General features: G+C 44.3%; 1 protein-coding gene across 2 annotated transcripts in view; it reads right to left on the bottom strand.

The window, feature by feature from the left end:
* PPARGC1A (PPARG coactivator 1 alpha) overlaps positions 1-23,898 on the bottom strand; it is a 652,154-nt gene that overhangs the window by 414,460 nt on the left and 213,796 nt on the right. For both annotated transcript variants that reach the window (XM_081924454.1, XM_081924456.1), the window contains exon 2: positions 14,891-14,950. In XM_081924454.1, the coding sequence (XP_081780580.1) occupies positions 14,891-14,950 (60 nt within the window). The remainder of the gene's footprint in view (positions 1-14,890; positions 14,951-23,898) is intronic.

The following is a 23,898-nucleotide window of genomic DNA, read 5'->3' as shown; positions in this document are numbered from 1 at the left end:
TGGTTCATGGGTCCACCTCACTGACTTCCATTGTGCGCCACCTTTTTTGCCAGCATAGGCTCTGCCGGATTGCCAGGTCATGTGACTGAGGTGAACACAGATAGGATCCCACGTCAAGTCTCCCTGCCCTTGTCATTCCTCCAGAACGCTCATTTTTCAGGGCTTATGCCAGCACTATCTGGGCTCACTGGGCTCTGGCTAATTCCAGATGGAAGAGTTATGCCAATTTATCTCTGGCTGAGCTGGGGCTGAGAAGTTATACTAACACAGCCTGGATGAGCTGGAGATCTGCTGAAGCCTAACTCTTTCATCCTGGCAGATCCAGAGTTAGGACCTTGAGTTAGGTCCATTAATTTCAACTGAGTGAAACTTTGTTGGATACTGCTCCAAGAGACAACTGAGCAGTGGCCATTCTGATTCTTGACCCTGACTGTTTGCTTTACCCTGCTGGTTTTATTAGTGGTTGCAGTAACATTGGGACGTGGGTGGCGTTGTGGGTTAAACCACAGAGCCTAGGGCTTGCTGATCAGAAGGTCGGCAGTTCAAATCCCCGCAATGGGCTGAGCTCCCGTTGCTCGGTCCCTGCTCCTGACAACCTAGTAGTTCAAAAGCATGTCAAAGTGCAAGTAGATAAATAGGTACCACTCTGGCGGGAAGGTAAACGGCATTTCCGTGCACAGCTCTGGTTCACCAGAAGCGGCTTAGTCATGCTGGCCACATGACCCGGAAGCTGTACGCCAGCTCCCTCGGCCAATAAAGCGAGATGAGCGCCGCAACCCCAGAGTCGTCCGCGACTGGACCTAATGGTCAGGGGTCCCTTTACCTTTACCTTTAACCACTCTAACTGGGTGGTAGAAAGCAACCAAGGGAGTGGGCAAGCAATAGGGAATGCAAATTAAAATTATGGTTTTCTTTTAAAAATAAGGATGAGAAGAAATATAATATATAATGTCTCAAACAGATGTGATGTCCTAGATCCTCATGGCTTGAATTTTTTGGGGGGGAGAAACTATTAGTAACACAGCCCCTCCCCAATTAAACCCCGCTACATTTCTCCATGAGTAAATTTCTAACTTTGCAGGAGACTAGGCTCTTCTGAGTGCCAGAACAGTGCAGTCTATCTGTGAGGAATTAGGAGCAATAAGGGAGAAATTAGGCTTGGTTATTTCAATATTCAACTGTGATAAGGAGGTGTCAGTACAGGATATCCATTCCATTTCAGAGGAAGGTACTGTGGGGGAAAGTATTAGTAACAAAGTTGAATCAGCCAGGCATAAGAGACCCATTTTGCCTAATGTTTCCAGAAAAAGTAACTTAGCCTCATCAGAGAATAACTGGAATAGCAATCAAATTCTCCAACCATCTCAGATTGATCTAAGTAGAGATGGGAAACCTCCCCCTGAGAATTTATGCAGAAATGCAGAAACCTACATAAACCAGGACAGCTCTCTTCCATACCTCATCAATGAAACTTCTGAAATGTATCCCTCTTTGTGTGGTTCCAAGCAGAGCTCTGAAATTTAACCTCAAGGACCCACAGCTACGAATGCCCACTCTTGTGGGCAACTCACTGGAATTGCAACTGGAAGCTTCACTAAATACAAGATGGCATGAATAAGACCTTTTGCTTTTGAGTGGATCTTTGGGAACAACGGACAGATATTCATTCATCCAAAGGTGTGGTCCGAAGCTACATAGTGTAGCAGCCTTAGCATAGCTACCATATTTTTCACTCTATAGGATGCACTTTTTCCCCTCCAAAAATTAAGGGGAAATGTGTGCGCATCCTATGGAGCGAATGCAGGCTCCTTGGCTTCAGCAATAGCAACGCGAAGACTCCGAAGCACAGAGGGAGCGCTCCCTCCACGCTCCGGAGGCTTCGTGTTGCTTTCGCTGAAGCCTGGAGAGCGAGAGGGGTCGGTGCGCACCCACCCCTCTCGCTCTCCAGGCTTCAGCGAAAGCAACGCAAAGCCTCCGGAGCGCAGCACGAGTTCCCGCTGCATTCTGGAGGCTTCAGGTTCCTTTTGCTGAAGCCAGGAGAGTCTGGGAACTCTGGCAGGGAGAGGATCCATCCCACTCACAGTCTTGGCTTGTGCCATAGCCGTGTGCAGCCCCTCCAGCCCCTCCCCTGTCCACTGCTCTTTGGGGCTGGGGGGGTGGTGGAAATAAGATTTTTTTTCTTGATTTCCCCCTCTAAAAACTAGGTGCACCTTATGGTCCGGTGCCCCTTATGGAGCGAAAAATACGGTAATTATATCTGGGTCTATCTAGCCGGCTCCTAGACAGAGGCCTCTGGACATGCTATTCACACCACCAAGAATTCGGGGGGGGGGGGGCTGAATATAATGTAATAAATAAATAACCGCTGAAACTGGCTCAATAAAAATGATCTCACACAAAAATGGTACGCATTATTCAACGCGCCATTAAGGTATAATTCTAAAGAGATGACAAGTAGATTTCATCTTCTGAACAAGCAGTGGCATCAATTTTCTTAAAAATTCAAGAGGTACATTAATACAAAGATTCTTATTTAAGTGCTTTCCATGAGCTGCCCTTCCTTCATCACTTTATCAGATTAAGTTTGCCACTTTGCTAGTTCAAGATGCCTAATAAGATGTGAATAGAATTCACTGCCCATCTATATATACTTTTTTTGTCCTCTGCAACCTGAAAGAGAACAGAAAAAGGCAAACGGTTATCTAGTACAGAATGTGAGGATGAGAAGGAAGAAGGGGAGACAGCAGGCAAAACTCTCTTCTTGAAAAATAATATCCACCTGCCTGATATAGCAACTCCTTGCAAAATGTTGCAGAAAAGGACTGACAGAGAAAGTGAGACATTGCTCTGGAAGAACCCACGCTCGTTGCTATATACTCAGGGAACCGAAAAGATAAGAGGACTCTTTTGTACAGCAAGTGGTCTAAACAAATAAATTACAGGCTTGATAACCTTTTGTTTCGAACACTCTGCCATTTGCACGGCTCTTGTTAGGGCTCTTGTCAGGACCAATATAAATCCCAAATTGTGAAGGCTTTTGTAACTGAGCTATAAAAATTTACTCTGGGGCAGAACCTTAGCAATTGATTGGGGCGGGGAGCACAGAGAGAATGACTGAAGCATGGAAAGTGAGGCTGAAAATAAAAACTGGAACTCTTCACTTATACACCCAAGCCTGTCTTGCCCAGTCTACTAAAAATATGGGACATGACAGGCACTGGCGGAGGAAAGGGGTGTGGTGGGTGTTGTTTGCCCTGGGTGTCATCCCTCGGGGGGGTGACATCGCTGCCCCCCCAGACGCTCCCAGCTCACTCTGTCTCTGATCACAGGACATACAGCTATGGGGCATCAATCTATTTATGATGTATCCCTTTCATGCATGTTCACTCATAATACCCATTCTTCAGACATGTTTGAAGGAAGCCGATTATCTTGATCCTCAGTATAAGCATTTCTTTTTAAAAAAATATTTTTATTGATTTTTACAAATAATTTCCAAAAATCATATAACATACGTTCTTATCTTAAACAATGTTTTGGACTTCCATCAACTGCATCTGAAGATTTTTCAGGCTTTATCACTTAATCTGCATTTCATTATTTTCAGTATTACGTTTAATACTCCTTCACTAATAATTCTTATCATAGTTTTCTCTGCAATATTTCGCATAATCCTCCTTACAAAACCTCTTGCAATCCTACCAGCGCAATCTGTTGATTACAATTGCTTTTCAAATAATTCATATATTTCCTCCAGTCCTCTGAGAATCTCTGATCCCGCAAGTTTTGAATCCTTCCTGTCATCTTATCCAATTCTGCATAGTCCATTAATTCCATTTGTCATTCTTCTTTCGTTGGTAGTTCTTCTTGTTTCCATTTCTGTGCCAACAATACTCTTGCTGCCATTGTTGCATATAAAAACAGTTTATTGTCCTATCTATTAATGTCCTCACTTACAATGCCAAGTAAAAATGCTTCTGGTTTTTTAAAATAAATATATATTCATAAAATATACATATTTATATATCTTTTTAACTCATTATATATCATTTCCCAGAAGCTTTTCACCTTCTTACATTTCCACCACATGTGATAAAATGATCCCAGTATAAGCATTTCTAAGTGTATTTTGATATTTTTGGATGCTAAAAACGACGTTTGAATTTTTGAAGAGTGTTAAATCCAGTGGGTAATTCATTTCCTATCCAAAAGTTACTCTGGGAGCCTAGTTACCGGTAGCCAGTTCAGTAGTTGGAGCCAATGTCGTCCTGGGTTGCCTGAGCCACTGCCCAAAACATCCGTTTCAGGGTGCTGGCTACTGCCAGTGGGGATCCTCTAATAGCACTTCTGTTCACATGTTTGGCACACACAATACTTACTAGGACAGGGCAAAGATTTTAAAGGATGTTGAGTCCTGTCTACAGAGTAAAGTGATGGGCAAAACTCCCTTCAGAAGAACTATTACATGGAAGAACAAAGTGCCGTGCAAAACGATCTTGGTTTACTCAGAGGCAAACTTTATTTTGCTGGCATTTACAATTGTCCCTGAAGAAGACACAAGCCAATACATGTTGGGCATTTTTCCATTGCAACACATTTGTCTTTTTGCACATGCCATTTCAGATGGGAGATTGCATGATTTAACGTCCCCTTGTGTCAACATCTCCCTGCTTGTGGAAAACTCTCAATGTTGGGAAATATTCTGGTTTTAATGTATGTACAGTGGTACCTCTGGATGCAAACAGGATCCATTCCGGAGCCCTGTTCGCATCCTGAAGCGAACGCAACCCGCATCCGTGCGTCTGTGCGGGTCGTGATTCGCTGCTTCCGCGCATGCGTGTGATGTCATTTTGAGTGTCTGCGCATGCGCGAGCGGGAAAACCTGGAAGTAACGCTCTCCGTTACTTCTGGGTCGCCACAGAGTGCAACCCAAAAATGCTTAACCCGAAGCAACTTCAACCCGAGGTATGACTGTCTGTGTCTGGGGGTTTTTGCTTACAGTGTTTTAAGTCGCTTTGAGTTGTCATGGCAAAAAAGCAACTAATATATTTAAGAAGCAATAATAACAATAGGTATGTCCATAGTTTTCATTTTGAAGAGTTAACAGTGAAGACTTAGGAAGGTTTCCTTGCTCTTTTGCATGTATGAGCTCAGAGGTGGGTAGATACAAAATGTATTAATCTGTTAATAAATATTAATCTTCACTGAAACACCAGGAATGATGGGATATACCACACTGAGCGCCAAGGTCTTCCAAGCACCCCCCCCCCTTGGTGTGTGGTGGGAAAGAGGGCTGATTATTGTTCTTAATCATTGCAATGAACTTGGTACTAACTCAACCAGATTAAACTGAGCTAGGCATTGTACAAGGACACAGTAAACAAATTACCTCTGCTTTTAAATGCATAAATCCTGAAAGACAAGTAGTAATTGTTGGCTAAAGCAACAAAGCTGGCATGGGTGACAGAAGTAGCAGGCGGAAGACAACAACATTAAAAAGTCAGGTTTTGAAACTATAGGTTGTCTGCCTTCACAGTTTGCAGCTAATCAGTACCTCTAATCAATAGCAAAGACAATTCTCTATTGTGAGAAAGGTCTATTGTGAGAGAGGCGGTTTCCACTATACACTTTTGGGAAGACTCATAGAACGGATGAAACTGTGGCTTCACATTTGACATTTTCTACGACATGGAATTGTGATGCAAATGCCAGACATGACGATAAAAATTTGGTGTGCTTAGGTTGGACTTCATAACCCAATAAATTCAGTCTCAGTTTTCCGGTCTTCCTGCTGAGCTCTTCAGGAGGAAGGGCAGCGTAAGAGGAGGATACAAGAAGGTGATGGCAGCAGAACACAATTTTTTGAATAAAGTTTAAAGTGGTAGATGTTCAGGAAACAAGATCAGAATAGTTGCAGTAGTCGACGCAGGTCAGGATTGAAGCAAAGGCAGGATCTGATGATGCAATCAATAAATAAAATTCCAAGCACTGAAAGAAATTTGTGGCAAGGAATGAAAATTAAACAGGAACTCTAAACAAGTTCAGCTGCAAATTAAATACCACTGAATTCATTGGTAATCTTTGGTAAGTTTATATCTAGGCTTAGTTAGAGCTATGCATGTTTATGTAGAAGTAAATCCCACAGAGATCAGTCATTGCTTAAGAGAGTGTGCATGGAGTCCGAAAGGGACCAAAATAGATTTTATTTTATTATTATTATGAATATTGATTAAGGGACCGTTGAATGTATACATAGTTGAGGAGTGGATGTAACCAAAACAGCAAAGGTGAGATAAAGCAGCAGGAGCTTACTTTTAATGTTCAGCTCTTAATGAGATTTTTAGGTTTATTCAGAGTGTAAACTGATTGGCCTACTAAACTGAAAGTTATGAAATACATTTCTGGACAGAAAACACACCCATTCCATATGACATGGATCACAAGGTGCACGCTCTCTCTCTCTCACTCTCTCACTCCCTCTCTCTCTCTGTGTGTGTAATAAACTTTATTAAAGGCTAACCCAAAGAAATAGACATTTGGCATACCCTCCAAGTGTCCCTATTTTCCAGTGACAGTCCCAGAATGTCCCTGTTTTCCCTGCCAGTGCTGCCACAACTGAGCTCGGGGAAGAGGATGAGCCAGCGCTTGTCCGGAGTGACAGCAGTGGCCATGAGGGAGCATCTCATTACCTCGCCATGGCCACTGCTGCCAGCCTCCTCCCTTGGGCTGCTCACAGCAGCTGCTGGAGACCAGGTGAGGTGTCTTATCTTGCCCCTTTCTAAAATTCTTTTATTGATGAGTAAATCTACCATGCTTTTGAATTATGGTGCTGGAGGAGACTCTTGAGAGTCCCAGGGACTGCAAGAAGATCAAACCTCTCCATTCTTAAGGAAATCAGCCCTGAGTGCTCACTGGAAGGACAGATCCTGAAGCTGAGGCTCCAATACTTTGGCCACCTCATGAGAAGAGAAGACTCCCTGGAAAAGACCCTGATGTTGGGAAAGATGGAGGGCACAAGGAGAAGGGGACGACAGAGGGCGAGATGGTTGGACAGTGTTCTCGAAGCTACCAGCATGAGTTTGACCAAACTACGGGAGGCAGTGGAAGACAGGAGTGCCTGGTGTGCTCTGGTCCATGGGGTCAGGAAGAGTCAGACACGACTAAACGACTATACAACAACAACAAATCTACCAAAGAATGAAATAAAAATAAAATTGGGATTAAGGGGATTGGTTTATGATAGGAAATGCTTGGGGAGGGGGACAGGAAATGGGGTGTCGAGGAAGGTCAGTTGGAGGGGGAGTGAGAAATATTCCTATTCTCATCTGAGGAATGTTGGAAGGTATGCAAAAGGAGCCATTGTGCTCCATGCTTTGGCGGATAAAAATACCTTCACTGTACAGGAAGGCACTAGTTAGTTATTTGATGATATATAGGTCAAGGCCTACTCAAAAATATGACTGTGCTAATAAAGGTCTACTGCCCTTCGCATTAAACCTTGGAAGCTGCCTTATACGTACTTTCTAATTTAATCGTAGAGAGACTATAATTCCATCTGAAGAGAAGAACCAGTCCAGAGACCATCAACCTCTCCTAATAAAATTATCTCTTAAATGCTTGTTTGAAATATATTCCCATGACATAAGTATTCTGTCATGCTTGGTCCATATTTGCTTTCAAATAAACTTGCAATGGATTTTGTTTATTTTTAAATCCAATGTGTGCTGGCCCCGGGGGGAAGGTTACCGTTGGCGTAGTCAAAGTCCAGTCCTGGGTCACTAGCCTGGAAACAGTCCACAAGGAGGGGGGCGAGGTCTGAAGCCGGAAGCCGGGCGGGGACAGGAACACTGGAGCGTCAGGTCTGGGTCCGGGCGGGAACAGGTACTCAACAACGACGTTGCTCCCGCAACCTGGGACCGGGCTGACTGGCCTTTATCTTCTCTGAGGCCAGGGGCAGTCCCGGCCCACAGGTGACCCGCCTCTCCTGGCCTTAAGGCGAGCACTCCTCCTGGGAGAAACCAGTTCCCTTCGCCTCTCTGCCCTAAGCCTCTGCAGTTCAGGAGAGGCTGAAGGGTTACTGGGCCCAGGGGGAGACTCACCTGTAGGCACTGAGTCCTCAACCACCTCTGGAGCCAGAGTGGATTCACCTGGTGCCTGCTCCTGAGGATCCGGCACAGGTGCAGGCGCTTCAGAATCAAGGCCCTGCCCCAGTTCAGCCGGCCCTGGTGGTGGGGACTCCTGTGCAGGCTGGGATTCCTCCGGTTCAGCCTCTGAATCGGATTCCCAGGCCATCACACAATGGTCCATTCCTCTACTGCATGTCATCCATCATAAAATGTGGGGTGCGGATTAGCTTTCAGACTCCTTTCAGCTCTTATAATTTACAGTGTCACGATGAGCATATGCAAAAGAGGAAAAACACGAATTTTCTCATATTTCCACTCTTTAATATGGCATTTTGTACAAATGAAAAGCAGGAAGCTTAGGCGGTGGCTGCCAAATTTAATGATATCAGGTGCAGCTGAAATGTCTTAGTACATCCCAAAGTTATGCAGAATAAAGAACTACTTATTTGAATTGCATCCAAACCTCTATCTCCAGGGCAATCCAAGACTAGAATTGTTTGTATGTTTTCACTAAATGCCACTGTGCCATATGAGATAAGAGATTGTATTTGAAATAACAGCCACTTCCAATTTTTGGCTTCCATGTGGAGCAGGGTTTATCAATTTTGATCGTGCTTATCCTGAATTAGTTGTCAGGTTTCAGTTGCTGGCAGGAATCAGACAACAAAAATTCAACATTAGTACTGAATGACTAATCCGGCCTTGTGGAAGAAGAAAGCACAAACAATTATGCTGTGATTGGGATTGACTGAATTTCAAATATCAGCACTTCTGTATTATAATAGCATGTATTAACAAAACAGGGCTGACATTAAAAGGAATCCATCTAAGCATCCATTGGGCAGGGTGAGGGATGCTAACCTGTATGCAAATCGGCAAAAATGTGGTGCTAGGTATATACACACAGAAGAGTGATTAGCCATGCCAATATGAGACTGTCAGGGAACTGCCATCAGCTCAGAGGCGAGAGGTGGAAGGGCAGTTGTGTTACAGGGAGCTTCCGAATATCTCGCGAAGCAGTTCTTCCTCTGGCGAGGAGGGAAGCCCCGCCTCCAGTGGAGAAGGGGTGCAGGGATCAGAAGATGCTAGGGAGAGCTTCAACACCGAACCTGAGCAAAGCGGAGGGGAGGCAAGTCCCCCTTTGCCAGCGCCCACTCTGCGCAGTAGGTTTGGGCGCAGAGAGGGGAGGAGAAGGATGGGGGTCATACAACTGTTATGCTGGGGAAGGTATAAGGACCGCCCACTCCCAGATTCTGCTAGCGACTGAGCAGACATGGACTCGCGATGTTCTGCACTGTAAATAGTTTGTACAGATAATAAAGCCTGGAAAAGACAGGTTGGAGTCTTGCCTGTTTGCTCTCAAGCAACCACACCAGCACCTGACAGAGACTGTATTGAAGGAATGGGTTTCCCAAATCTAAAGCAGTCAGTCTGAAACAGGCCCCAAAATCCCCATTTTTCCTTCTCCAAGGGTGCATTAGCTAAAAACCATTAACTTGAGCTCTTGAGCAAATGTATAACAGGAACCCAGCTGTATAAACAAAGCTCTCTCCTTTATCAGTCCGTGACGCCTAATGAATGGCCTTGTCAGTTCCGAAGTGGAGACGGGACAGCAGAGCTTCGGCTTATCTTATCTAGTGGGTTGTAGATATCCTGACACACTGACGCACAGACCTTGCAAGACACCCCTGCGCTCGGGGATGGCGGCAGGAGTGCTCTTAGAGTTGGTGACCTTCTTACCCCAAGATAAGGAATACAGGAACAGGAACATCCTTTTATGGGCAAGAGTACAGTAACAGGAACATCCTTTTATGGTCAAGAGTACAGGAACAGGAACATCTGTTTATGGTTAGTATTACTTTGGTTATCCAATAATAAAAATTCAGCAATATTATGCAAAGCAACAGTACAACAAAGTTCTTAGGAGATACACCAATGATCTGGATGTCATAGTTATTAGCATTTGCCATGGGCTTACCAACATACCTCCAACTTTATAACTACTGCTACTACTACTGTAAGCTCAAATCCCTGCATTTACCAATACATTCTAAAATGAGAATGAGATTGAAGAATGGAAGCCTCTTTTCCAAGACATTGGACAGATTTTGGTGCAATACTGGCTTATACCTACACATGCCAGCCTACATTTATGAAATGCATGTCTAAGTTTAGGCATAGGAAGAAAATATGTGCTTTTGCTATTAGTCCTGCACTTAGAGAAGGCAGTCCAATCAATGGTGCCAGCTTGTTTGGGTCACACCGCAGCTCCCCCACTCAGTAATGGGAGACACAAACTTAGAAGAGAACATGGAAGAACCATAGGGATGTACAGGGAACATGCCAACACACTCCGATGTTTCCAAAAAAAACAGAGACTAAGGGAAGCAGACAGGGAGGGTCTCAAGCATAATACAAGGGCTGGATCAGCAGCTTGCATCTATCTCAGGAATCGGCAGTGGGGTGATTGGCTCTGGCAGTGAGTGAGGAGGGACACCCTCCTCTCTGCAGGCAGAAGCTGCAGAACAAGAGGAGTTTGGATTTCGTATCCCGCTTTATCACTACCCTAAGGAGTCTCAAAGCGGCTAACATTCTCCTTTCCCTTCCTCCCCCACAACAAACACTCTGTGAGGTGAGTGGGGCTGAGAGACTTCAGAGAAGTGTGACTGGCCCAAGGTCACCCAGCAGCTGCATGTGGAGGAGCGGAGACTCGAACCCAGTTCACCAGATTATGAGTCCACTGCTCTTAACCACTACACCACACTGGCTCTCTCACCCTAGATCCAATCCATACACAGTGTTATTGCATGTCCTTTCCCACACCCTCTGTCTTCAAGGAACTTGGCTCACCATTTAAGTGAACTGGAAAGTCCTCACAGATTCTTACTCGATCTTCATTACTGGTCTCCTGGAATACCAGATGTTCCTTAAGGTCATGGTTGTGGGGCCAGGCGCAGTGAACCCACCAGAGATGGGGTTGGGGGTAGATACCGCTCTTAACCACTACACCACACTGGCAAATCCCTTGCAGCCTTTTTATTCTCTCTCTCTGTCTCTGTCTCATGGCTCTCTCCATCCAAGCTCCACTCACCACCTTTTGTGGAGAGAGATCTGCAGGGATGAGCAAGCAAGGCCTCAACCCTCCAGATCTGCCCAGCCTCTGGTCAGCTTGGCACTGGGCTTTTCATCTACAGGAAAAGTCTCCTGTTTTGGCTTCTTGGCAACTCTTGTTGTGGTTGTTTTATTAGCTTTTTGCCTCTTTGCCTCTTCCTTGCCCTAGTTGTCTGTCTTGTCATTGACTCCCCACTCCGCTGTTTCTTCGTTGAAAATAAATAAACATACATCCCAGTGTGCACACCCTAATTAAATGTGCTGCACTTGCCTATGGGAAGTGCGTATCGAAAGAGGTAATGTCACTTCCAAGAAATAGCCTCTCTCTATGGGACTCAAACGCTAACAATAGTTTCATTCCAATTATCTGAACATCTTACATCCGGCATAGGCAAACTAGGCCCTCCAGATGTTTTGGGACTACAACTCCCATCATCCCTGTTAGCTAGGGGTGATGGGCAGTGGCGTAGCGTGGGTTGTCAGCACCCGGGGCAAGGCAAGTAATTTGCACCCCCTAACCCGTGGATTTGTGCCCCCTAACCCTAACCCCCAGATGTTGTGCCCGGTGCGGCCGGGACCCCCTGCACCCCCCACGCTACACCACTGGTGATGGGAGTTGTAGTCCCAAAACATCTGGAGGGCCAAGTTTGCCTATGCCTGTCTTACATTCACAAGTCTTTCCCACAAACAACGATGCCTTGCTTTAGGTTTACAAACCACATATTTGCAGGGAAAAGGGGAGCAAAGCCATGGTCAAAATGTGACCCTAGAACTCATGCAACAAACCTACCAACCAATCCACCATCAATGTCCCTTAAAAATAGTATTTCATGATTTTCAGACAGCGACATGATTTTTAGCACAGAACAACCTCACACACATCAAAATCCTTTCCATATGTGAAAGGATTGGTGAAATGTACAGCACTTCAGAGATTCAAATGCACACACACAACAGCATTAGTGATCAGGATTCATTTGCTCTTTCCGTGAGTCAATCAGCAAAAGTATCTCTGAGCCAAACTGAATCAGGCTGTTTAAAAATAGCAGAGAAGCATTAAACTCTGTTACACTGGTCTCAGTGGATAGCTTTGGTTTTGGTCTGTCTGATCAGATCTCCTATTGTTCCTTTCATTGTTCGTATTTCTAATTCATTAGTATAGCACAGCACGCTATATGTAAGAGGATGTTGCAACCTAATGAAGATTTTCCCTTCTCTCCCTTTCAAAACAAAAAAAGCTGGCTCACTTTTGTTGTTGTTGTTCTGTTTTTAATGGTATGGTGAAAGATTTTCATCTTGTCAGGTTTTATTTTCCTCCCATTGACATTATCTCTTAATTAAAAGAAAAGATAAATAGATTCGAGCAGGTGCTGTAGCTGATATGAAACATAGCTGTTGTTTTTTTAAAGTCCAGTCAGACAGACAACAGCTGAGTTTTCCAGTCAGCCAATTTTTGTAGCAAAAATACTCAGCAGTAAGAGGGGGTATATATGTATGTCTGGGCGGCATTGGCAGGAGAGTGGGGGTGTACTCTTCAATTCTGGAGTATTTTTTCATTTGAACCTAAAATCCCAGCTAATAGCAGTTCAAAGAAAGGACCAGAAGGCAAATTTTCTCTCCATCTCAGCTATCTGTGCCCCGGGTAAGAATCTTCCATTGGGCCCTCCTGCCCCACTCTTCAGCAGTGCCACCCCTAGAGCACAGGCTGCAGGGCTGTGAATTTTGCTCATAAGGGGGAGGTTTTTGCATGTGTGTTTTTTCACAGAAAAACTCCTCAGAGAAAGTCTTCTTCAGATGCATTAAAAAGTAAGCAACTTAGTGCTATAAGGAACAGAGGCTGAGGCATGCACTAAATATTGCAATACTTCTGATAGAACCTGTAAGGCACCTTCGGAAACTGAAGTCAATGCATTCAAACAAACACAGACGCAGCACAAATACTTCCCATCAGCTGTCCATTGCAGTGCTCAATGATCAATGACCTACTGAGCATCTGAGTGTACACTCAGTTGGAAACCTGGGCCGGCACCCAAGATTATATGCAATAAACACAACACACAAGAAGGATCAACAATACCATGGGCATTTTACGTTCTGCTCTACACAAATTCATCCAGTTGGCAAAGTATTTTGATGTCAGTGCCTTTGATCAAACATAGTGAGGGCCATTTCACACATTACACAGACACAAATCTGGATTTGTCACTGAAAATATACTCAATAGGCACTGTAGTTAATCACAACTCTGTGGTGAGTAGGCCATCTGTACACACCATTGTCAATATTCACACATTCCATTCTTTATGTACATTTAACGCATCTTAAATGTCCACCCCAAATATATTAAGTGTGGTGGCCCTTGGAATAACCCTAAAAAATTGACATCTTTTGAATTTTATTATTATTTTGGTCACAGACCAGTTCCAGCCCACATACAATATCAAGGAACTCACAAAATATGATAGGGATACATTTGAATTTGCAACTAGGTATAACAGTAACAATACAGATATAGCAACAGTTAAAAAATATATAAATCAAAACTTAGTCACTAACATATAACCTAAAATTATCATTTAAGGCCTTAATCATTATGATAGCACAGCTTGTTCCCTAAGTTTTATGGCAATCTCACAGAATTTGGCTACCCTTAACGTGATTTCAGGATCCTTGTCCTCTACCAGGGATTTTAGACATTGAAGTTCGGATTCATTTGGAGATTTTTGCATAGCAGGGGTAATAAATACCGAGTGTATATCCCTGTAGAAACGGCAGTGTAACAAGGCATGAGAGACAGTTTCTACCTCCATCAAGTTGCAGACTCGTTCCATGTATGGTTTACCCTCTAATCTGCCCTGCAATAAGGCAGATGGCAGCACACTGGAACTCTGACATCTCTACTTAAAACTGCCCTGGAGTTATTTACAAAGGGCAGTATAGAAATTTATTGGATACATGAGTAATTAAAAAAACAACAACCAACCTGTTTGGGGAGTCCCAATGAGGGGGGGGGAAACATTTTAGGTCTTTTAAGGATTTTGCAAATGTTTCCTTTTAGAAGTGGTCACACTGGAAAAGTGACCAACAGATTGAATATCTACATGAGGTTCCACACACCCTTACAAGACTGGACTCCAGAAGCAAAAGTGGAGGATGCAGAGGAGGAGGGACAGGTGGAACAAACAGAGAAGCAGAAGTCCAACTCATAGTCTGTCATACGATTTCTCCTACAATGTGACCCACTACTCTGAAGGCTCTCCGATAGAGAAGACCCTTGCCTTCCTTACTGAGACATTATTCAGCTTCACTCCAAGTCAGTACCACCAAACTAGACCTTGGAACAAACAGGCATATAGCCACACCAGTGATGAGCAGAACACTTGCTTCTATAGCAAACATCTCTGGGTCCCTAGAGGCTCCTTGGTCAGACCAGTGCTGTAGTCTCTGAAGTGTGCTTAGGGGCAAAGTCTGTGGGGATACTTCCTACAATCTGCCAACAGAAGTCTGCTTATGCATCTTATTACCAAACACACACAAACACAACAGGTGCAGCTCAAATTCTTTAACCAAGTTTTTCCACATGCCGGTACCTAGTGTTCTAGCTGTATTGTGTCCACAAATTATTCAACAATTTAAAGGTGTTGTTTTTTTACCTGTGCACTGTTGAAAAGAATGTTGCATTCCTTCATCGGGAGATCAGCACTGGAAAGAGTCTGCAAAAAAAAAAGCAAAAATTAGGACAAAGGTATATCAACTGAACAACAGATAGCAGATTTGAACTTGAGTCTGAAATGTTGGAACCTGGAATACTCCACCAACAGAGATTTAGCAGGTGCCTTCTGCTTCAACTTTTAAATACCTGCTGAAAACTTCTCTATTCTGCCAGGCTTCTGCAGGCAATTAAGAATATACCTTTCCACAATGCTGAGCCAATTGCTGATCTTAACTTTTAAATATGGTTTTATTGTATTGCATTGTACAACTGTCATAAACTGCCCCTCTGATATTTTTTTATGAATAATAATATACAAATGTTTTTTATGAATCAATGAGGCAGAGATACCTGTTGTTTACAGTCCATGAAGGTTGTTCACTGAGGTACCTATGTATCTTTGTCCTAAGACCAAACTAGACATGACACACGAGGTGCAATGATTAGGACTTTCTTTTTACTACTTAGCAGTCCTATGGGCTTTGAAGATCAGGGGAAATGTACTCTTAGCAAAGTTTTCAACCCTTACCCCCTATCCATTTTGTGATCTAAATTTACACCTACCCTAGGTCTACTTTCTCATGAAGATCTGACTCGTTTGCTATCTTGAAAAATGAGAGCCAGTGTGGTGTAGTGGTTGAGAGCGGTAGTCTTGTAATCTGGGGAACCGGGTTCGCGTCTCCGCTCCTCCACATTCAGCTGCTGGGTGACCTTGGGCCAGTCACACTTCTCTGAAGTCTCTCAGCCCCACTCATCTCACAGAGTGTTTGTTGTGGGGTAGTGATAAAGTGGGATATCAAATCCAAACTCTTCTTCTACTTGAAAAATGTCTTAAATGAGATAACCAGCATGTGCACAATTTTCTTGAATTCTGTTATATATTTATGCTGGTTCAAATGTTTCAGTCCAAGACAACAGCTCTCCTGGTGCCCACCACACAAAGATAGCTGGGGGATCCTCACAAAGATCAAGCAAAGGTGAAGCAGCTTGAATGTTAAATATTTTGTTCACATGTAATGCTAAACCATGGTTTACTGCTACTTCCATGATCTCAGATAAGCCTGAGTTAGAACAGCCCTTCCTGTCTCTATAATGGGAGCACTGTGGTTCAGCTCACAATCCAGTTTAACATTCACCCAGAAATTCAGTGGGACTTACTTTCTAAAAAGCTTGTTTAAGATTGCAGTTCTAGACTGGCAAATGATAGTCCTACCTTGGAAGTCAAATGGAATCTATTCCGGAAGTCCGTTCGACTTCCATAAATGTTCGGAAACCAAAGCACAACTTCTGATTGGCTGCAGGAAGCTCCTGCAGCCAACTGGAAGCCATGGAAGCTCCGTCGGACGTTCGGGTTCCAAAGAACGTTCGCAAATGGGAACACTCAGTTCCGGATTTGCAGCGTTCAGGAACCAAAACGTCCGAGTACTAAGGTGTTTGGGATCCAAGGTACGACTGTACACACTCACCTATCTCACTCAACACAATGGGGTTTACTTCTGAGTAGACACCAAAAGGATTGTGGTGTTAGCTATGCTTGAGCTAGAAATGTATACTATTCTTAACTTTTTGTAATAATGTAACTCTGCATCAAAAAGGCATAGCAGGTTATTTTAAAAGGGGGGGGGGAATTAACACATACAAAATATGTAGAAGACCGCTCCTCACAAGAAGCAATATATGCTGGTAACAAAGAACAAAAGGATACATGGAAATGTGTCAGTTTAATAAGAAACAGCTCCACTTCTGCAAAGATCTAGGACGTGAGCTAGACTCAGCATAGCAGAGCTACAGAGAGTGTGCAATATGAACCATGTATCTTCAAAAGAAGCAAGCCTGTGAAATTCCTGCATCCTCAATCCATCACCCTCAGTCTGAAAGTGCTTTACGTGGCCATGAGACCCACTGAAATCGATGAGACTTACTTTCACTTGGAATAAAATGCAGAGGTATTCGTTCACACAGCTGTTATTGTGCACAGAAATAGTTGCCTGTGGCTGGGGTGGGGATGCTGGAGGTTGCCGCCTGTCAGGGGTTCAGGGAGAGAAGAGCAGATGAGGGAGGAGACAGAGAGCGAGGGGGAAGAATCCCAGAGCGACGAGGAAGAGGATGACAATGACCAAAGGTCGTCCATGAGTCTGTCCAGTGAGTCGGAGGATTCCCAAAAGGAAGCCCCCCTGGTCAGGCCAAGGGGAGCCAAAGGGGGAAGCAGTCAGGAGCAGGGGAGCGAAGGGAGAACCCCCAGTGGGAGTTGGAGATCGGGGCCGGCTTCTCCGCCGGAACGGAGTGAAGGGGGTGGAGTTACCAGTGTGTCAGAGGGAGCAGAACAGGAAGCAGAGAGGGGAAGGAGATCGGGGCAAGACGTCCTGCCGGAAGGGGCGGAGAGTAGTACCGGGAGCAGTGTAGCGGTCGAGAGGAAGGTCAGAAGCAACGTACGCGCGCCAAGTTCAAATGTGGAGGCGCGCGGAAGTGAGGGAAGTCCTGGGGAGGAGCCTGGTCCCAAAGCGCGAAGGAGGGGGGAACAGGCGTCAGAGGATTCAGCCTCTGGGGAGTCCCGGCGGGAGGGAGCCCAGGGGGGCAGAAAGACCCTGCGGAAAAGGAAGGAGAGGAAGAGGTGGTCCAGCACAAGCCTCTTAAACTGGTGCAGGGGCGGTACTGATTCAGAGGGTACTTCAGTGGTCTAAGCGTAACAGACGTAGAGCCACGGAGCTCGGATGTAAAGCCAACAATGTTCTTCAATAAAGACTTTTGTATATAAACTGGTTTGGACTTGGGTCTCTCGTGAGCTGGGACCTCGGGTGGCTCTGACACCGCCCTTCTCCCTGATTGCACTTAATCTGATCTGCCCCTTTAGCATTATACCTCCAAGCGGCACACTATAAATATTATGCCCCTTAGTATGCAGGCAAACAGGCTGGCAAAACACTAAATTGACTCAGTTGATTAGTTTTTGTCAGTTACAATGCACATTTATCTATAAATGCAATCCTCTGTAAGATCGATATGTTTATTGAGTTCATTTTTCAATAAAGTTTGAGATGTCCTCAATTAATAAGTTGAAGCATAACCTATAAAAGCTACTCATCCAGCACAATCTCCAGCCTGCCCCACTATACAGGAGAGAAGCACAAACTGGACAATTTTACTTTGAGATCGCCCCCGCTCTTGGCAGCACTATAAAGGTAAAGGTAAAGGTACCCCTGCCCATACGGACCAGTCTTGACAGACTCTGAGGTTGTGCGTCCATCTCACTTAAGAGGCCAGGGGCCAGCGCTGTCCGGAGACACTTCCGGGTCACATGGCCAGTGTGACATCGCTGCTCTGGCAAGCCAGAGCTGCACACGGAAACGCCGTTTACCTTCCCGCTGGTAAGCGGTCCCTATTTATCTACTTGCACCCGGAGGTGCTTTCGAACTGCTAGGTTGGCAGGCGCTGGGACCGAGCAGCGGGAGCGCACCCCGCAGCAGGGATTCGAACCGCCGACCTTTCGATCAGCAAGTCCTAGGCGCTGAGGCTTTAACCCACAGCGCCACCTGTGTCCCAGGCAGCACTATAGCAAGATACAAAATATGCTCAGAGAGGAGGAGGAGGAGGAGGAGGAGGAGGAGGAGGAGGAGGAGGAGGAGGAGGAATTTGGATTTGATATCCCACTTTATCACTACCCTAAGCAGTCTCAAAGTGGCTAACAATCTCCTTTCCCTTCCTCCCCCACAACAAACACTCTGTGAGGTGAGTGGGGCTGAGAGACTTCAGAGAAGTGTGACTAGGAGCCCATTTTGACCGCTGAGGGTTAGGTCACAATTGTTTTTTTGTATGTGTTTAATAAGGCTCTGGAATGTAACAGGCAACAGAAAAGACTAATGTGCATACCATCCTTTGCCAGCTCACTATTCTGTGACTGTCTGCTGATTCTAACAAGTTGCTATGCTCTTGAAGAGGTCCACGCGTGTAGACAGATATAAATACAGTGGTGCCTCAGGTTAAGTACTTAATTCGTTCCGGAGGTCTGTACTTAACCTGAAACTCTTCTTAACCTGAAGCACCACTTTAGCTAATGGGGCCTCCTGCTGCTGCCGCGCCGCCAGAGCACGATTTCTGTTCTCATCCTGAAGCAAAGTTCTTAACCTGAAGCACTATTTCTGGGTTAGCGGAGTCTGTAACCTGAAGCGTATGTAACCTGAAGCGTATGTAACCTGAGGTACCACTGTGGTGGACCAACATAACTGCCTGCATATTTAGGCTATCTTTCGGTGATCATGATGAGCTCCTCCACCAGTTACACTATTGCCTTTCACCAAATCTCTTTCCTCCAGTAGGTAATGTGTTTATGCCTCTGAAACAGGCAAATGAAAAGACCCAGGCGAAGGTTATGCAGCACATGTGATTACATACTTTCCAACATTTCTCTGATGAAATAGGGCTATCCTAAGGAAAGTAGGGCATTCCAGAATCAAATCAGAAACCGAGATGGCTTCTGTATATTCGGAACTATACCTGGAAAATAGGGGCACTTGGAGAGTCTGTACACATTCTTTTAGTTCTTTGATAACCTGATGACTATTTTGGCACATATTTCATGGATATGCAAGAAACATGTTTGTCCAGGAAGCCATTGTGGTTGTGCACATATTTGTAGATGAACAGGAATGTAGATTTAGCTGTAATCCGGAATTCAGAATCTTAGCAGATTGTATAAATCTTTGTGTGTTTGAAGATAAAAATGCATCTTCTGCAGCTCTACTTGGAGTGACTAAACTCAGAGTCTTGCCAGCAGGAGTTTTGCTTAGTTAAGGATTTGGGGATCTCAGTATTTGTTTGAAGGAGATAGGAAATGAAAGCTTTCGCCACTCATGTTCTTCAAACCTTGCAGAAGTTTAATTTTTTAACCCTCAGAGTCACAAATTTCTACTGGTTCAAGAGAAATGACGCTTGGACGTTGCAGACCTTTGCAACCCCTGATGATCTCAGATAAAAACTTCCGAGGACTACAAATCTAATGATTTTGTCTAATCCTTTTCAATATCCAGTTTTATAGTTAACTATATATTTTAATGATTAGTGAATGGCCCATCTCAAAGCAAATTGCAAAACTAATGACTATTAGATACCAATGAAATGTAGTGTTAGTGGTTGGTATTTAAAAAAAGATTGGGAGAAATACATTTCAAGACTCTGATCTACATATTACAGTTAAAACAAAATCATTTTCTTCTTTTCGTGGCTATTCTTCTCCCCGCAATAAACATTTCCTTCACATCAAGTCAGTAAGAACTGATTAGGAAAAAGTATCTTAGTTCTCTACATATGATCAAGCTTCAAATTACGGTATTGTGATTACACTACTTTACACCAAGATATTCCAAATCCTTCAATATCAGGATTTCAAGTTAACCCCTAACAGACGACTATTCTCTTGAGATGGCTGCTGGCACAGCTGCAGGGTGTGAGATAATTGGTATAGTCTTTTGCTCCTTTGCTGAAACACACATATATGCACACACACACACATATAGATACACACACACACACATACACGTACGTCTCTGTAAGGGAGACTGGGGAAATTCCCAGGCTAAGAAAGCCAGGTGGACTTCCTAACCTGTATGCTGGAACGTAAACCTGGTATAAAACAGATGTCTGATAACAGGAACAAATCTGAAAGCTGAAGTGTTGGTGCAATAATAAAAAATAGGTATATAAAAGAAGAATTCTGGGGTGCCAAGACCCATGCTTGGGGCAAGTACAATTTGGTGAGAGAATCCCAGTGGAGATTTAAAATCACAAAGTAGCAAAGTAAAGTGTGGACATATAGGCTGTTAGATCTTTAAAATGTCATTGTGAGTTCCAAAGTTTCCCCCTTCCCCTAGCATAGTAAAAGACCAAAAGTTTGGTAAGTTTAAAATAGTTTACTTACTAACTCTCCAAAGGTCAGATTCATGTGCTTTTCCATACAGCAGTCAGAAAAAGCTGCACAGGCAGTAAAACTTGGCTTAGCTACAGAGGTGAAAGTTGCTAAATTCTTGATACAAGAACTTGTTAGAGAGGCTTGTTAGAGTCATGTGGTCAGAACTGAAGCAACCAGCTCAGAACCTCTTCACACGCTTTGAGGTTCTTAGGTAGACTGAGGTACAACAATAGGCTTGATTACTTTCCTCCCAAGGTGAAGGGAAGGGACATCACTAAGACAGCTTACTCTATGCTTTTAACCCCTTCATGCATTAATTAGACAAGCATGTTGGTTAGATGAAGCTGGTTATCCCACATAAAGTAAGATGGGTCATTCTAAAAGCTCATGCAATATAGGACTCATCTTACAATTGACTCACTTGGCATTTATAATCCTTTTGTTTTATTTTTAAAAGGCAATCAGGTAACCTAATATCTACATTTACAACTTATAATTGACTGCTCCCCCTTTCATCATAAGAGGCAGACGCTTCAAAAATGAATGGAAGAGTAACTTTCTCAAAAAAACACTTCCGAACACCGGCGGACAATAAGGCTTTCTTCACTGAGATGTGGGTACAAGATAACCCACCTGAACATCATTCAGTTCCAAAGGTTCTCCAAAGAGAAATTATTCATGTTCAGTATTTATAAATGATCTTGAACAACGTGCAACATTGTTTACCTTGGACAATGTGCAACAAGAGCATGAAGGCAGGAGCAGCTCCAACATTTAAAATGTCATTTTATTTGTTTGTTTGTTTGTTTATATACTGCTCAATTGTTAGTATTTCTAAATGATGTACATAAAAACAGTCCACCCAAAATTAAACAATAAAGCTGCATCATTAGAATGCCTGCAGGAATAATAACATTTTAGTCAAGAGCTGGAAGTTCAGAAAGGAGGCTGCCTTCCTAATCTCAGTTGGGAGGGAGTTACACAAGCTTGGGCCCGCTACACGGAATGCAGGGCTTCTGAGCCAGTGTGGTGTAGTGGTTAAGAGCGGTGGACTCGTAATCTGGTGAACCGGGTTCGCTTCCACACTCCTCCACATGCAGCTGCTGGGTGACCTTGGGCTAGTCACACTTCTCTGAAGTCTCTCAGCCCCACTCACCTCACAGAGTATTTGCTGTGGGGGAGGAAGGGAAAGGAGAATGTTAGCCACTTTGAGACTCCTTAGGGTAGTGATAAAGCAGGATATCAAATCCAAACTCTTCTTCTCCTTCTCCTTCTCCTTCTCCTAGCATTTATGAGTTGTGCATCAGAGCCATGTGGAACTACTAACAAAGACTCCCCCAAAGATATCAGTGATCAGACCAATATATAAGGAATCAGCAAGCAAGAGTATTGTTAGCCCAGAAATGGAAGCAAGAAGAAATTCCGACGAAAGAAGAATGGCAGACGAAATTAATGGACTATGCAGAATCGGACAAAATGACAGGAAGGATTCAAAACCTGCAAGACCAGAGATTTACAGAAGATTGGAAGAAGCATATGAACTATCTGAAGGGCAATTGTAACCAAGAAATTACGCTAGTAGGACTACAAAAAGTTTTGTAAGGAGAAATATATGAAGTGTTACAACTCCCATTGCTCGGTCCCTGCTCCTGCCAACCTAGCAGTTCGAAAGCACGTCAAAGTGCAATTAGATAAATAGGTACCGCTCCGGCGGAAAGGTAAACGGCATTTCCGTGCGTTGCTCTGGTTCGCCAGAAGCGGCCTAGTTCTGCTGGCCACATGACCTGGAAGCTGTATGCTGGCTCCCTCGGCCAATAAAGCGAGATGAGCGCCGCAACCCCAGAGTCGGCCACAACTGGACCTAATGGTCAGGGGTCCCTCTAACTTTACTTTACAGCTCATGCTAGCTGGAAGAGAGCCAAACCATGAACCTGGGTTTAGATGACAGGATAAGCCAAACTTTGACATAGAACAGCATGGCAAAGCAGTAAAAAGAGTTCTTCTCCAGGAACCTGCATGCTTGCACATTCAAACTAAACCATGTTTTGGCTTACCCTGACATGCAGACCAGGGCAGTATGTCACCCCTCTGACTCAGTATAGAAAGAAAACGAAAGCTCAGAGTCTGCAGCACCAGTAAAAGCCTTCACGGGCACCATGGCATCTGCAAGTGCCAAGTTGGCAGCCCTTAATTAGGCAGAATGAAGTGGGCACATCGGGCAGAACATCTTGGGGGTGGAAAATTTCAAGGCGTTGGGAGAGAGACCCGCTTGTGGCACGTGTTTGCCATGTGCCTTCCATGCTAGCCTGCTGCCCTTGGGTGTGAAATACTCTGTCCTGTCGCCAGAGCTGAAGTAAAATTCAGTCGGTCAGCTTCACCTCATACGGCTCAATGTCTTCAGCCAGTCCTGCCCTGGAGAATCAGTTCAGCTTTCTCCTGCATCGTTATTCTTAGCCTGTCTGCTCCCAGCTTTTCTGTCATTTATTCAAACAATGCATCTAAACTTTCAGTCAGAATCCTCCGAATCAAAACGTATGTGCAGTCATTTTAGCTGTCATGGAGCGAGGCATACCTTATACTGCAATGGCTGAAGCTGCCTGGAAAGCTGGGTGGAGCCATATCTCCCTGTTTTATTTGCTTCTAAAAGGAAATATATCACAGTGCTTTACACTAGAGCCAGATGAATGATGCTAAATAATCTCTATGACAAGTCTTAGCTGCCACCCATTGTCAGATCCAATACCAGAGCTAAGGGATTAAGTGAATTCTTGTGTTGCGTCTGTGAACCTGATACTGGGCCCAGTACAGTGTTACCTCGGGTTAAGAACTTAATTCATTCTGGAGGTCCATTCTTAACCTGAAACTGTTCTTAACCTGAAGCACCATTTTAGCTAATGGGGCCTCCCGCTGCTGCCGTGCTGCCGGAGCACGATTTCTGTTCTCATCCTGAAGCAAAGTTCTTAACCCGAGGTACTATTTCTGGGTTAGCGGAATCTGTAACCTGAAGTGTCTGTAACCTGAAGCGTATGTAACCCGAGGTACCACTG

This window comes from Podarcis melisellensis (assembly GCF_964234715.1).
Source record: "Podarcis melisellensis genome assembly, chromosome: 9".
Taxonomy (NCBI): Eukaryota; Metazoa; Chordata; class Lepidosauria; order Squamata; family Lacertidae; genus Podarcis; species Podarcis melisellensis.
Note: the sequence above shows the minus strand (reverse complement) of the source record. Positions and strands in the feature narration are given on the sequence as shown.